At 33.4% G+C, this 12,842-nt stretch overlaps 2 protein-coding genes across 3 annotated transcripts; one reads left to right on the top strand and one right to left on the bottom strand.

Moving 5' to 3' along the window:
• Positions 1-1,436: 1,436 nt before the first annotated feature.
• Positions 1,437-6,796, bottom strand: LOC128168167 (programmed cell death protein 2-like). 2 transcript variants are annotated; one of them, XM_052834283.1, is made up of 6 exons: positions 6,639-6,796; positions 5,105-5,265; positions 3,951-4,574; positions 2,788-2,910; positions 2,262-2,422; positions 1,437-1,651 (listed from the first exon to the last, which is right to left on the bottom strand). In XM_052834283.1, the coding sequence occupies exons 1-6, from the start codon at positions 6,717-6,719 to the stop codon at positions 1,524-1,526; spliced, it is 1,278 nt and encodes a 425-aa protein (XP_052690243.1). In that variant the 5' UTR covers positions 6,720-6,796; the 3' UTR covers positions 1,437-1,523. The 2 variants fall into 2 exon arrangements, with proteins under 2 accessions (XP_052690243.1, XP_052690244.1); XM_052834284.1 differs by having other exon boundaries at positions 2,788-2,907.
• A 327-nt stretch (positions 6,797-7,123) lies between these two features.
• On the top strand, positions 7,124-12,633 carry LOC128165379 (nuclear distribution protein nudE homolog 1-like). The gene is made up of 9 exons (XM_052829853.1): positions 7,124-7,236; positions 8,577-8,730; positions 8,868-9,016; positions 9,405-9,450; positions 9,545-9,635; positions 10,337-10,510; positions 10,839-10,933; positions 11,985-12,079; positions 12,279-12,633. Exons 1-9 carry the CDS (start codon positions 7,157-7,159, stop codon positions 12,340-12,342), a joined length of 948 nt encoding a protein of 315 aa, XP_052685813.1. The 5' UTR covers positions 7,124-7,156; the 3' UTR covers positions 12,343-12,633.
• The last annotated feature ends 209 nt before the right edge of the window (positions 12,634-12,842 follow it).

Genomic DNA, 12,842 nt, shown 5'->3' with positions numbered 1-12,842 from the left:
CTTTAATAGTCTTCTTCTCAGAAACTATTTGGCCAGGAAAGCTGAAACTTGTATGGAAGCATCTTCAGGTATTGTCAGTTCAAAGTTGTTGAAATCATGACCCTTGGGATTAGGATGGGGCCACAATGGTGGGTTGAGTTTTAACATTGTTATACATGGAGTAAATTTTTAAAAATCTTTTTCTCAGAAACTGTTAGGCCAGGAAAACTGAAACTTATCTGGAAGCATCCTCAGGTAGTGTAGATTCAAAGTTGTGAAAAGCATGACTCCTGGGGGTAGGTAGGGGCCACGATGGGGGTCGAATTTATACATAGGAATATATAGAGTAAATCTTTAAAATCCTTTAATTTAAAAAAAAAATTGCGGAGAAAAGCTGTAACTTTAGTGAAAGCAACTTCAGATAGTGTAGATTTAAATTTGTTCAAATCAAAATCTTTAGGAGTAGGGTGGGGCCACAATGGGGATCCAGTTGTACAAAGGAAATCATTTTAATTATTTACAAAAACTAAAATTTTATTGTATTTGCTTTTACTTATACACAAGCATTTTTACAAATTGCTGATTCTTTAAATTTTTTTGGAATTTGGCCCCTGGATGATTATTGGGCCTCACAAGGGGTTCAGAGTTTGATGTAGGTTTATATCCTGTATATAAACAATTGTTTAGGGTCTTTTGAGAACTGCAATGCTGAATGTGATATGACTATAAAATCATGAGGTTAGAAAAGGGACTTGATTATAAATATAAGAATATTCAGGGGGAAACTGATTTTTTTGATACAGGATCTACATGTATTATACCACATTATCCAGATATTTTGTATTATTACTCCATGATGCTGATATTGCCATGCCTATTGTTGCTCAGGTGAGTGATGTGGCCCATGGGCCTCTTGTTTGCTGTAGACAAAGTCAGGGGGAGCTTGTGCTACAGAAGTGTAGCAATCTACTTGAGATCAGCAAAATGACTTAAAATGTTATTCTTTATTGAAGAATTACAGTACAAATTCCATGATTGTTGAATTCTCTCATCATCCCACCAGAATGTTTGCTGTATTGTTTTATTATAGTGGGCTCATTTTAAACTTTTATTTCATGGAAAAGGACGACACAGCAAATTATTGTAAAAAAAAAATAAGCAAAAGCATATTTCTGTTGCCCCCCTTTATTTTTCAAAGTCTTTCAGTCACCTCAAGAAGATATAGCTCTTTATGCACAAAGTGTATGACTGACAGAGGGTTTATCAATCATAATCTCAAAGATATAGTAGTACTTTTTTTGGATCCACTTGCCTGCCATTTCTGCAGGATAGATAATCTACCAGTTATCATTGAAGTTCTACAATGCTAATCCATGTACCAAAGCACTGCAATAGGATATCATCAGCAAATGTCTTTTAACTTTTAAGCCATTTAGCAAAAGAAGCAAAAAACAGAATATCAAATAAAATTTATATTCCAGTAACAAAACGTTTAACATTAAAGCAAGAACTTCATGATACATTAAAACGCCAGAGTTTATCTTTTATCTAAATAGATGATGGTCAGGATCAGGCTGCACAAGAACTAGTTCCTGTTTAGTTGTGGATTTATCATCCCAACAACTGTTCTTACAGGTAAACACGATCACCGTCCCAAACTCTGTAGCTGGCCCTGAAATACATGTATAATTATGACCATCAATATTCTCTTCATGTTGATAAAAGCATGCAAATTTAAGTAAATGACAAAGTCAAAATAAAATACATTTATACTCTGTCACGAGTTTTTGCTTGATATTTCAATAATAGAAAATACCTTTGTGCTCAAACTACGTTTATCCACTAATATGAAAAATGTCCATATTATCTGTTTTGAAACGCCCCCTCTACCGCTTCAGGTTTCAATACACATCCAAAAATTGAAAGTCTACGGAGACTTTGCATTGCATCAGCCATTAATAAGCCCGGATGATAATGTTAAAAAATTGCGTGATGTATTCCGAGTGTATTCCGAATGGACAAAAGAGGTAAACATTTCCCATTACAAATCTCCGTAAGAAAATTGTTTTCATTCCTGTGAAATTTTATGAGTGAAAAGGGATAATTGTTCAATGAAGATATCTTGGATATATTCCCTTTCATCGATTTCAATTGTATTTCTTTCGCAGATATGTGTATTTTTATTAAAAATCATCAAAAATTGATGGAAGCAATAACTTGGGACAGACTATAGTTCTTTAAATACTTTCTGATTTCAAAGCAATAGTGATGCATAAACTTGCCTGCTTTTTCTGAAGTCTGAAGAAAGTTGACCAGGGCTGGCATCAACTGTAGTTCAAACACTACATCACCGCCACAACTTCGACAGGATCTGTTAGTATAAGTAGACCTCTCTGAAGGACTCAGTTCTTTGATGAATAGAGGACTGCCATTCCAATGATACCTGTGATGAAATGAAATTACTAGAAATCTACTGAGATGTGAATAATCATAGATAAGTGTAGCAAAAAAAAAATCTTTATTATTGGGGGTCCAGAGACAGGAAAAATACCACTGGTTTGTTTAAACTCTAATGATATGAATCTGAGAGTGATATCAAATCATTAACGGGACTACATGTACTTTTAAATTTTGTGATAATCTTTGGTGATAGACAGTTTGAACATCTTGTACAGATCTAGAGAAGGATAAGGATTAAGGACCCCCTCCCTCTCTCCCTGGTTTGAAAAATTCAGCCTTGCTAGACTTGTAGGAAACTTCTAAAAATAAGCTCTTGACCCCCTTGATAAAACTCCTGGATCTACCTACCTGACACACTGTTGAGGACACACAGCCGTTTGTTTCCGGAACCGGTGAAATACCTTGTCTCCATGCTTTATTTCTGTTCTTTCATACTTTTCATTCCCACTTTGGCCTCCATTTTTATCACTGCTGACAAGTCAAACAAACAAAGAAATATTACATGTATAACACTAAAAGCTTCGATCTGTTCTTAATAAAAATGCCCATGTACAAGAATCGGACTGACATGTATTACGTGTACCAGTATGATCATGTATTACAGTTTACTGTGAAATGGTGGCTTGACTTTTGTGGATTTTATGGATACCTTCCAACTACATCTCAAAAGTTCCATATTAACATTCAAAACAAATGTAGAAATTGAATGATCTTTAATTAACATAAACTGCAAATCCGTTTTAAAAAAACCTGACAATCCAAATAATTGGTCCAATAAATGCAAATAATTCTCCTTTGGATAGTTTCCTTAAGTTAATTGCCTAACTGATTTAACATCAAACAGTAACAGGGAAAGGGAGCTACCTATGTCAAACAGTTACAGGGAGTTACCTTTGTCAAACAGGTACAGGGACAGGAGTTATCTATGTCAAACAGTTACAGGGGGTTACCTATGCCAAACAGGTAAAAGGACAGGGAGTTACCTAGGTCAAACAGTTACAGGAAGAAATTCTAACTTATGTCAAACAGTTACGAGGACTGGAAGTTATCTATATGTCAAACAGTTACAGGGACAAGGAGTTACCTATGTCAAGCAGGTACAAAGACAGGGAGTTGTGTATGTCAAACATTTACAGGGACAGGAGTTACCTATGTCAGTTACAGAGACAGGGAATTGCCTAACCTATGTCATACAGTTACAGGGACAGGGAGTTACTTATGTCAAACAGTTACAGGGAGCTACCTATGTTAGTTAAAGGGACAGAAAATTACCTAACCTATGTGAAACAGGGACAGGGACAGGGAGTTACCTATGTCAAACAGTTACAAGGACAGGGATTTACCTATGTAAAATGATCAAGGCATATGTTTTGTATAGTCTATCAATGATACTCTATGATAGACTATCATTATAGAAAGTATTATAGCATAAGATAAATGTTTTGAAATTACAAAACATTATATTTATAGTGACTAATTTAGTCAAATAACTGCAGGAAAATGATAAATACCTTGAAAAATATTCAGAACTAAGCAAGCCCTCTAGATCCACTCCTTCATTCCGTTGATATTCATTTAATAGCTTTTTAAGGTAACCATTGTCATCTGCAGGGACTGAATGTTCTTCTACAACACTTAGATAATAAGAAATGAGTATATCTGATGATGGGTCAGGGCCCTCATCCATGTCATTACAGGTCTCCTGGCCATTCTCAATTAGCTGGAATGCATTGTGCAAAGAATCATCCGGTATCACCATTTGATCATCCTTAGTAACTTCATCTTCCTTCTCACAATCATCAACAGATATATCTTCTTTTACCTCTTCCTGCTCCTCCTCCACTTGCTCATCATCCTGAAATCTCAGTTCCTCAAATTTATTGCTTAGGGCACCCTCTGTTATAGCTATCTCGTCAAATTCTGAACTGGAACAACTGTTACTGCTATAGCCACCTGACTTTGGAGCTGATTGCTGTTTTCCAGCCTCTGTCTTTGTAAAATCGTCAGTGGGATCATCAACATCATCTCCCCAGTCATCTTCACAGGTAAACAAATCAACCTTTTTCTCTAATTTTGCTTGTTGTGAGTGTTTTTTGTAGCTACTGTCCAAGAATTGAGATCTGAGGACACACCAACTGACAAAAAAAAAATTGTTTTGTATGTTTTACAACTGGATCTGATTATAAACCATAAAAATTTCTACCAAGGGACAAAACACAATGCTTTTATTTTTACAGGGCAATGTGGAACAATTATTGTAACCAATTCCTACAATTTAATAATAACAGAATGATATTAACCATAATCTATCAAAGAGGTGCGATGATACACTGTGACTGCAGTCAGATCAGGATATAGGTAGGAGTGCAGTTTAAAATTGTTCATTTGGCCTAAGGAGACTCGGTGGTCAACGAATTGATCAAACATCTGTTGATATATCGATTACCAGTACAATTTTTTATTACATTTTACTGGTAACTTTTTTTTGGTTTTCATAAAGGAATGACAGATACGTGTATTTTCAATGTGAAATTCCACACTGGTCTATTTAACTGGCTCTGCACTAACTCTAAGGGTAGCAACACAAACACATTAATTTTATAACATGTATTATTTATACTGTTTAATACTATACTTGTCTGGTGATTGTCATGGTAACAGTTACCTTTCATCTCTACCCCAGCATTCTCTTCTAGGACAGGTAAACAAGTACAGGGTCCTGTGATACGGAGAACCGTCTAAAGGACAATTCAACTGAACAATCAGAAGCATAGGACTTTTACAGCAAGGACAGACTGGCTTTATACTATCTGGATGTATCCAGTCCTGTAAATTAAATAATAAGATGAAACAAACTAATCAATTGTTTTCATTATACCCGGTAGTAAAAAGATGATACAAAAGATGTTACAGCTAGACTTTGTTCCGGAAAGATAGGTAAGCATGTATGCATAGCTGTATAATGAATAAAAAAAGATGGATCATTCCAAATAATATACAATGTTTATAATATTACAACTATAACAGGATGCATGGAGACCAAACCAAGACACCAAGGCTCCCTGAATCTCTAGTCAGATGCTCTTCCAGCTAAGCTATTTGTTGCTGGAAATTGAACCAGTATGACTGTAATATTCCTCCTCCTCCTTAAAAATATGATCTTAGCCCTAAAAGATCAGTTATGATTTCAAGTATCTTTCCCCTGAAAGTTATCCTGTTAGTTTAAGGGGTTGCTCATAGCACCAAATGTGATGGAATTGGAGAAATAATGTTGGATCAGACCAACATTCAAACCCAGGCTCCCTGAGTCTCTTGTCAGGTGCTCTACCAACTGAGCTATCTGGCACAAGCAATCAAACCTGTCTCGCTGACTATTACACAATTGATATAATTTTTTTTCATCTGAAGATTTTGTTACAGTAGAATACATTTTGCTGTTCACTTAACCTACTGACAGCGAGAATGGAATTAACTTGTAAACTTTATTTAAAAAAGTAATAAAACCATTTTAACAGGAGCTTGGACTTTGGGTTGTTGTGTCAAGCTTTGACTTTGGGTAGACGTGTCAAACAGCATTGTGACAAAGGCCTACTATGTCTATTTCATTGTAGGCCACTCAGTCATAGCTCTTTGAAGTCAACAAGATTTGTCTGGCTTTTGAGCTAAGGCTATGCAATTTGTGTATATTTCGCTTGAAACCAGCATCATTTTAACTTGTTTTGACGCAAGAAATAGATAGTTACGTCCTACAGAAAGTCAAAGGACTTGTTAAAATGGTTCTAATCAGGAAGTCTTTTTAAGTTTGTACATATAAGGGTCCTGGGGAACTTTCACATGTGCTTGGGTCTTGTTATACGCATATGTATAATACCTAATATACATATAAATACACATAAAATAGGTGTACTTTTATGTATATTAGGTATCATACACATTCATAAAACTAGACCTAAGCACAGGTGCCTCAAAACAAAATTATGGAAAATATTACCCCAACCGACATTTTTCATTTCACAACACTCTTATTAATACTGATGCACTCTTTGATCTTAAAAAGGAATTACGTGTTTTCTTTCTGACTGTCAACAAATATTTTTTCAAGCTGTTATGACATGGTTAACCAAAGCAGAGACATAAATTGAAAAGTGAAGGGCACAAGCATATTTATAAATGACAATGTCAGTAAAGAAAAAACTCACAGACAACCCTCCTATTTTGTTAACATTCCATGATGCAGTTGATGAATCCAGCAATTCGTCTTTGATGCCTAAAAGAGCCATAATAATTGAAAACCGACATGGATAACATGGAAAACAATTACATCGGGTTCAAGCTCTCTAATTGCTTGGGTGTAGTTAAAAGAGGTCTTTGTAGAAATATAATTAGCTTCTTCTATGGATTAAAACGCATTAAAATAAACACGGGTATTCTTATCAGATTTAAATTTTTAAATGTAATTTTAATGTGTTATTTAGTTCATAAATAAAGATTAAATAATTGAAGAAAAAATATATATCAAATAGCCTAAGTTAATGTTTTATGAACTGTGATATCTAAAATTAAGATCTGATTACAAAAATATGTTTTATTTCAAGTAAACGCTTTAATTTCTATAATTTTTTCGTTGGTTTTGAAAAAAGAAAGATTATCTTCAGTTTCGTTGTATTCCCTCTTTTAGCCGAACCTTTAAATCGTTCTTCCGGTGGTCAAGCCAAGAATGGATGACTCGAAGAAGTTCAAAACACCTCAAGAGGAGATTGACTACTGGCGACAGCAAGCTGAACAGTTTAAACAAGAGTAAGATTTCCAATCTACATGTGTTACTTTTGTTGGTTATTAAGTCACAACAAAGTTATCGGGGACCATGATGGTCAACGAAAGTTTTGTGTTTTGGAATGTTTTGCTTGGACTTGATAATTTTTAAGTCGTCTGCTCACTAGGATAGCAAAACTAAAACTTGTGTAGCCTTTTCTGTGTCATTGTTTTCATGTCGATGTGAATCATTTGACTCTTTGAACATTTATTATAGCTTTAATCTCACTTGGATTGTTTTCGTATTTTAATGACATTATTTTGTCGCTTTTCAAACAAAAGAAATGTGCCAATGATTTTAAAATTAAATTGTGTTATAGTTGATTATTTATGCATTGTATATAGACTCACTTACTTTGAAGTATATTCATGCACATGTTTTGTAGTAGTTGGACTAGTTGCAATAATGTAGCCCTCTCCATTTTTTCAAACAGTTGATGACTTTAGTCTTTATTCAACTAAATCTTGCCTTATGCAGTTCATAAAATATTAACAGTGAATTAATACACATGAGGTGGAAATTTCATTAAAGAAATGTCAATGAGCGTAGGAATTAGACAGGAAGTGAAGAAAACTGAAAAAGAAGTTTAAATTATCATATCTTACACAATTTGTCTTTAGCATCCAATTTCAGAAATGTTGGGATTAACATGCATATGTATTATTATACTATAGTCAACAGACCAGATCATTTCAAGTTTTTAAAGAGCTTTTAGGCAAGAAAAATCTAGAACTTCATTCCTTCAACCAATGTGGTTTAAATTCTAACTATCCTTAGTTAATAGTTATGTTTCATATAAATATAACATCATGTAGGTGGCAATATCATATTGTTAAAAATATACTGTTTCATAATTTAATTTCAAGTCAAATCCAGTTCAATTCACTCTCCTTCCTATTTCATAAAATTCGCTGCCCCCAATATGAAACACTTTCCAATGCCCCTGCATAGTGTTTTAAGGAGTTATAGGCCTCTTTTAAAAATATACCTGTTATTATTTTAGAGAGTACTTGATTACTGCAGTGTAATTATGTTGCAGAGTTGTCTATGAACAGCACTGTGTGAAATTACTTATTATATTCCAATAAGGTTGATCAGTCTTTAACAGCTGGTGTGTCAATCACAGACAGTCATTCATCAACATAATAAATGAGCAATGTTTGACTTGACATCATGCTATGAGCATTCAGATATGTCACTTTATAATTTCAGGACCTACATGTTTAAGAATTTTTTAAAAGAGAGATATTAGACTCTCCTTGTTTAATATTATGGGGGTATAACTCACCTGACATTTAAAATTGAATTTTGGTACTTTTAACAGTCTAGAAGAGACGAGAGAGGAACTAGAAGAATTCCAGATCAGCAGTAGGGAGCTTGAGTGTGAGCTTGAAGCCCAGCTTGAGCAGCTAGAATCCAAAAACAAAGATCTCTTGTCAGAAACCTCAAAACTTGGCAGTGAAAATTCTTCACTCAAGGTTAAAATTTGGATATATTTTAATTATTTTTTAATCTTTATCAAAAGTTGATTATATATTACAATCAAACAGAAAAAGTAAGTTCTGATGAATTCTTTTGTTAATTTTTGGATTCAATTTATGTTTACTCTTTTCAGGAAAAGATTGAGCTCTTACAAACAAACAGTCACAGACAAATATCCAAATTAGAAGATGAATTAGCCCAAGTCAGTGCCTACAAAGATGAGTTACAGAAATACATCAGAGAGTTGGAGCAGACAAATGATGACTTAGAGAGAGCCAAGAGGTACTGTTGTTAGACGAGCTGTGCATTTGGCAATGGGGAAATCTCATCTCCAAATGAGTTACCAATAAAATTAAATTAATACATCATATGTTTTCACCTCACCAAGAAATTCAAAGAATGTGTACAAGCAGTAAGCTTTAGTGAACAAGACAATCATGATTGTACTTTAATATAATATTTCTCATCTTTGAAATGCTCATGTATTTTACTGCATCTATCAGAAAATTACAAATATCTTTGAATGAACATACCAATAATGTGTTCACGGTTCAAACACAATTGTTATCTATTGCTTTTGATGGGCTTATTCTGTAACACCTAATTGTGTTTTAAAGTACATTTGGTAATGAATACTGGTAATCAATATGTGTACCTGTATATCTTGTAGAGCTACTGTTGTTTCACTGGAGGATTTTGAAGTGAGATTAAATCAGGTAAATTGAAATGCACCTGAAAAAAAAAATGATGGTTTTAAACAAATGACATTCTAAGAAGAATCTTTCTATTAATTTCAATATCTATTTTTAGGCCATTGAAAGAAATGCGTTCTTGGAAAGTGAATTGGATGAGAAAGAAACTTTAGTGGAAACTGTTCAAAGATTAAAAGATGAAGCCACAGGTGAGAATAAAAGTGACAAATCGATCATTAAGAAGGAGTGATTTTGAATATCAGCTATTTAAACAATATAATACTATCTTTGGTCTTTCATATTAAGATGAAGGTAGTGAGCATTGCAGATGGGAAAAAAGCACAATCTTACACAGCCTCAGTATTTGTTCTGCAATGATTGCTACCAGTGTATACTACTATCAAACTCCAAATAATGAATTTCACTGTTAATATTTCTCTCTCTCTCTCTCTCTCTCTCTCTCTCTCTCTCTCTCTCTCTCTCTCTCTCTCTCTCTCTCTCTTTCTCTCTCTCTCTCTTTCTCTCTCTCTCTCTCTCTCTCTCTCTCTCTCTCTCTCTCTCTCTCTCTCTCTCTGATTCTTAAGTAAGTAAAAGTATTTAAATTATTGCCATTGTCACTCAGCACTTCATATAGATGAGCCCATTCTTCTATACCTGTGAAACCTTAAGTTTCTATATGAATCACAATCAATTTTTTAGGCAGTAAAGGAGAAAAAAATACTTAATAAGTGAATTTAAAGATCAAGGTTTTGAACTTCATTAATTTCATCCCTGACCACTGGTGTATAGTACAAATTGATAAGTTTTTAAAGTGTATGGGTCACTTATGTATCTTTTTGTATATGTATGAAATTATAAAGGATATATAGTTGTCACTTCAATAATAATGACAATTTTTTTTACATGTTAGACCTCCGGTCAGAGCTAAATGTAGTTCAGATTAAACCAACAAACACAGCCCTCAGCCTTGCCCCAAAGGAAGACAGTAGCTCTAATGCAATCCCAATAAAGAAGAAGCAGGACCCAATGGAGGAAAACAGCATTAATGACAAACCCTCCAGTCTTTCAACACCTCCAAACAAAGGTCAGAACTTGTTTGCTTTGGTTTGAAATCTATAAAGAAAGAACTTATTGTTTGTAGATGGCTGGAATGTTTTGTTCAGAGTTGTCACACTTTTTGCTTGCTTAAAAATAGATGTGTCCTCATTTTTGGTTGTGAAACATGTACTGTACCTTGAATTCATTTCAAATCATATTAACTGCATTGTCCTTTCATTCTATCATGGGCTTAAAAAATCGTAAATTTACACTTTCTCATGAGTAAAAACAATGATAAATTTACATACATGTATCATGAACAAACACTATTTATTTGGACAAATAAGAACAATGTAGATGTAAATTAATTTTAGGTATTCCTTTGAAATCCTCAACCAGCACACCGTTAACTCCATCTGCCAGAATCTCAGCTTTAAACATTGTAGGGGATCTGCTTCGGAAAGTTGGAGTAAGTACTGTATACATGTTTTAAAGTGTACAAAACTGGTATGTTATCTCTTGTACATGTGTTTTGTGTTCTTGTCCTTGTCATATGTTTGAAATTAACTAGTGTATCCAGTAATTATTTTATTTTTTTCTTAATAAATGAATTCCTGACATTTTAAGAAGAACTCTCTAGAAATATGTTTTTAAGATTTAGGATTTAAACCATGCATATTAAGTCTTAAATAGAATATATTAACATAAGATATGCTGATGAGCAGTTCTATGTAAAAAGATCATTCTGGACTTAAGTACTAACCCAAAATTGAGGCAACACTTTTAACACATGTAGATTGTTAACTGTAAAGATTATTCATTTGATAACTAGCAAGTGTTACCTGAGTTTTTGAATCATCCATCAACAATTATTGTTTTTTTTATTCTTCAATTCAGATGTATACCTTACTAAAAGAGCTACTAATACATTAAACAATCCTCCATATTCATTTTGCAAATAGGAAAGATTGTACATGTAGATTTAGTTCATCATCAAATCTTTAGATGTGACATGTATTTGAAAACTTTGGCCGAGCATGTGTTATAAAGTTTCATAGTCCTGAAACATAAATTCACATTTTCATAACATTCAGGAATAGAGATATGTCGCTTTGCATTTGATAAATTTTACTTAACCAATTTATTTTGCAACTTTATAAAAACTGTTTGCAATTTACGTGATTTGATTGTACATATACGTAAGTGCTGTCACACGCATTTTCATTAACCCAACCAATGTATAGTTTGCATGGAAAGTATGGCACACTATAAATTAAAAGGTGCATAATCATTAATGTTGACTTATAAAAATATAGTTGTACATAGGAATGTTTGTCTTTGCATAACCATTTAACAACGAGGATATTGTTAACCTGTCATGTTCTTTATGCAGAGACCGAGATCTAAAAACTTTGCCAAGTACAATGCATATGTGAAACATGCATCTTGTTTTCAAAAAATAAAATATTATAATTTGCTCTTGAACTTGAGATGAGAAGAATATTTTTTGTGTATTGTAGGCTTTAGAATCTAAATTGGCTTCCTGTCGAAACTTTGTGAAGGATAATCCAAGGGGTGGAAAACAAGTGTCGACAAGTCCAACGAATTCTCCAAGGTAGCCAAATAGCCAAATAGAGAAAGTTGGAGAAATTTGATTCTGCTTACCTAGCCTATTTGTGTGTTTGGTTTCAAAATATTACTTATTATTATGTAAAACATTTTATTCCTATTTATGTTGGTCTGAAGCTAATTACGATACTTTGGATAAATATACAAAAAGGTTTGCTATCAAGTTCTCTTCTTTTCTCCTGCAGAGCAAAAAGATTGAATCGAGGAGCCTCAGTGCCACCTCAACAAGGTGTCAAAATTCCTGTCTGATGATATTCACCAACGCCAAACAATGCCACACTCACAAAGCAATCCATGATGATATTCATATCATGCTATTGGGAGGGAGGAAAAACTCAAGTTTCCTTTACATCTATTTCTAGGAATTACATGTACTCGCAGAAAAAACCAATAACATTGTTTTATGAATATTTGAAATTTTCCTTTACATTGTACTTACATGTACCTGAACATTAAGTTTGACTTTTTAAAAAGTTTTTCCATGTTGAAGTTGATTGATGTACATGTAATTGAAATTTTCATCATGAATTATCAACATTTGAATAAAAAGAAAATTATGACAGATATAAAAGAATAACATGTTTATCAAAATGGGAAAAATGACTGTTAGAATTTATGTGAAATACAATAACAGATTGGTAGATTGGTAAAAAGTTTTTCCATGTTGAAGTTGATTGATGTACATGTAATTGAAATTTTCATCATGAATTATCAACATTTGAATAAAAAGAAAATTATGACAGATATAA

This window comes from Crassostrea angulata, chromosome 10 (assembly GCF_025612915.1).
Source record: "Crassostrea angulata isolate pt1a10 chromosome 10, ASM2561291v2, whole genome shotgun sequence".
Classification (NCBI taxonomy): domain Eukaryota; kingdom Metazoa; phylum Mollusca; class Bivalvia; order Ostreida; family Ostreidae; genus Magallana; species Magallana angulata.
The sequence above is the reverse complement of the archived record's forward strand: the minus strand, read 5'-3'. Positions and strand labels throughout refer to the sequence as shown.